The sequence below is a fragment of the Limulus polyphemus genome, unplaced genomic scaffold, assembly GCF_000517525.1.
Source record: "Limulus polyphemus unplaced genomic scaffold, Limulus_polyphemus-2.1.2 Scaffold1919, whole genome shotgun sequence".
Lineage (NCBI taxonomy): Eukaryota > Metazoa > Arthropoda > Merostomata > Xiphosura > Limulidae > Limulus > Limulus polyphemus.
In genome coordinates this window covers 193,227-195,996 of record NW_013667529.1, presented here as the reverse complement: position 1 = coordinate 195,996, position 2,770 = coordinate 193,227, and the positions used below count along the sequence as shown (strand labels likewise).

Genomic DNA, 2,770 nt, shown 5'->3' with positions numbered 1-2,770 from the left:
AGTAGAATCTAGAGTTCATGTAAGAGACATATGTATACTTGTTTTTGACTGGGTTTATAAAAAGAGAGTAGACAACTGTCACTAGAATTTAAACACTTTAATGCCAGGTCTTATGAAGAGTAACATTTTCGATCCTCAGAGATTATTAATAATTAGGACTATGTAAGTGATTGATCATTTTTCATTGTTATGAAAACAAACGTTTCTCTTCTTTAAAAATTAACTGATCTCACGACCAAGATATCATAATCTGGGTAAGCGTGTTCTCCGCCTCCGTATGCGATGTAAAGAACTCCATGACTAGGGTGAACTTTTCCAATCGTTACTGTTCCTTCGTGCCATGTGCGCCCTATGTATAACGTCTCTCCATCGGCGGTGATTCCCCCTTGAACAGATCCCGTGGGGATCTCACTTCCTGAAGATCTAATCCAATCCAATATTGTTCCATGTTGATTAACTAGAACCTGCACGTGAGAGGTAAAATCTCTGTTTATTCTTATTGAAATAACATTATAACTCTTAAAGTAACTTACAAGGCTTTTATAAAATAGATATATATGTAATATTGTTCAGGAAAGTGTATCTTAATCATGTTTTCTATAAGTAAGAATAACCTACTTAAATGAGACTCTTCTTTGCAACTAGAAGTTAAATACCAAGGCATAAGGTATTTGGATCTTCGTTAGCTAGATGTGCAGTGATTCAGTGATCGCACTGGTTAAAGTATTTGTTGAATTTGATTGTTTGTTTGTTTTGAATTTCGTGCAAAGCTACACGAGGGCTATCTGCGCTAGCCGTCTCTAATTTAGCAGTGTAAGACTAGACGGAAGGCAGCTAGTCATCACTACCCACCGCCAACTCTTGGGCTACTATTTTGCCAACGAATAGTGGGATTGACCGTCACATTATAACGCCCCCACGGCTGAAAGGGCTGTTGAATTTGAGGTATGTTAGCTAAGTGTGCAGTGATTCAGTGATCGCTCTGGTAGGAACTTTAGAGTCCTATTTAATTTGTTTTGTTCAAAATACTAGGAAACGTTTTATCGTACTGTTTTTGTTGTTTCGGTGGGTTCACTTTCTTAACCGTATCCTTCACTTTGGCTTGGTCTTTATTTAATGTGTTTCTTTGTTTTCAGGGTCCTGTGGTGGGCGAGCGGACTCTCATCCTTTGACTTTACCAACACCGATGTTCTTGGATATTTGTCTTTTCAATGAAGTGTGTCGGTGAATAAAATGACAACGAAGTTGTTTTTAGCATGTGGAAAGTACGATTAATAATGATATTAACACGATAGGGTGTCCAACTTTCGAATTGATATTAACACGATGTCGTAATATAAGAGATGGGCTTGCGTAAAGTAAACATGCCAGTTGTTTACAAAAAAACACTGGAAGAAATTGAAACGTTACAAAAATATTCACCTCTAAATTGAAATGTTACACACCCAGCAAAAATATTCACCTCTAAATTGAAACGTTACACACCCAACAAAAATATTCACCTCTAAGAATTCCTCTGAAGAAAAAATGATGTTTTTGTCATTTTCAACATGTTAGTGTAAATGTTGTCGAGTAGTTTGAATTTATCAACTTAACCGTCGATATAACTGCTTTAGGAAATATAATAGCACAAGATGGTGAGATAAGAGAGATAGTGAGACTAACACGTTACAGGATATGGTATTTTGTCTGATAAGAACTGAATAAATGTTCACAATAGCTGATGACGAAAACCGTACCTGAAAATGAAAGGCGGAAAACATTCGAAATGTCGTCTACTGCAACCGAGTTGCATAAGTTAATTGTGTGTGGACACCAATGTATTTCTACCAGTGTTTCTCTAACAAACAGTAGCCGTTCATTTCACAGTCAACTCAAGGTGCAAACATATAAGTTGAGATTAGAACACCTGCCGTAAACCTTGTGATGAATTGAATAGCTGGTGAGGCGAGGTGTAACCTTGTTGGTTTGGATTTCAACAATTTTTTTAAACCTCGTAGTGAATTTTTACAATAACTGGTGACGAGGGGTATAACCATGTTGGATTAAATTACAACATTTATTGTAAACCTCGTGGTGAATATTTACAATAGCTGGTGACGAGAGGTATAATCATGTTGGTTTAGATTATAACATCTGTCGTAAACCTTGCGGTTTAGTTGTTGTTGAACACAATGCCACATAATGGGCTATTAGTGTTCTACCCACAACGAGTGTCGAAACCCAATTTTTAGCGTAGTAAGCTTGCAGACTTACTGCTGAGCAACTGGGGCAGGTGTAAGCCTCGTGATGTCAAAACTCAAAATTTAAAACACCTTCTCTTCTAAAACAGATTTATTTTCTCAGTTATTCCATTCTATCAAACATTTTTTTTTATAATTAATTACTCCATATTAGCTATAATCATTTTTGTTGAATAGTTAGCTTAAAATCAGAGTTTTGTGATTATTCTTTCACAAATATATTGTACTGATTAATGGTTGTTTTATCTTATTGAATTCACAGCTCCAACATGACAACATTGTTAGGAATAACCAAAATATAATTTGTTGGTTAGTGGCCTAGTTAAAATATGTTGCTATTATTAGAGGAACTGAAATGTAAAGTGGTCTATAATTATCTACTCGGCACCTGTTGAAATTATTAGAATAACTGAAATGTTACGTGGTCTATAATTATCTAGTCGACACCTGTTGACATTATTAGAATAACTGAAATGTAACGTGGTCTATAATTATCTAGTCGACACCTGTTGAAATTATTAGAATAA

General features: G+C 35.5%; 1 protein-coding gene across 1 annotated transcript in view; it reads right to left on the bottom strand.

The window, feature by feature from the left end:
- Window positions 1–82: 82 nt before the first annotated feature.
- Window positions 83–2,770, bottom strand: part of LOC106465357 (natterin-3-like) — a 7,681-nt gene continuing 4,993 nt past the window's right edge. Inside the window, exon 3 of the mRNA XM_013925575.2 lies at window positions 83–464. Coding sequence (XP_013781029.1) covers window positions 213–464 — 252 coding nt within the window. The 3' untranslated portion in view covers window positions 83–212. The remainder of the gene's footprint in view (window positions 465–2,770) is intronic.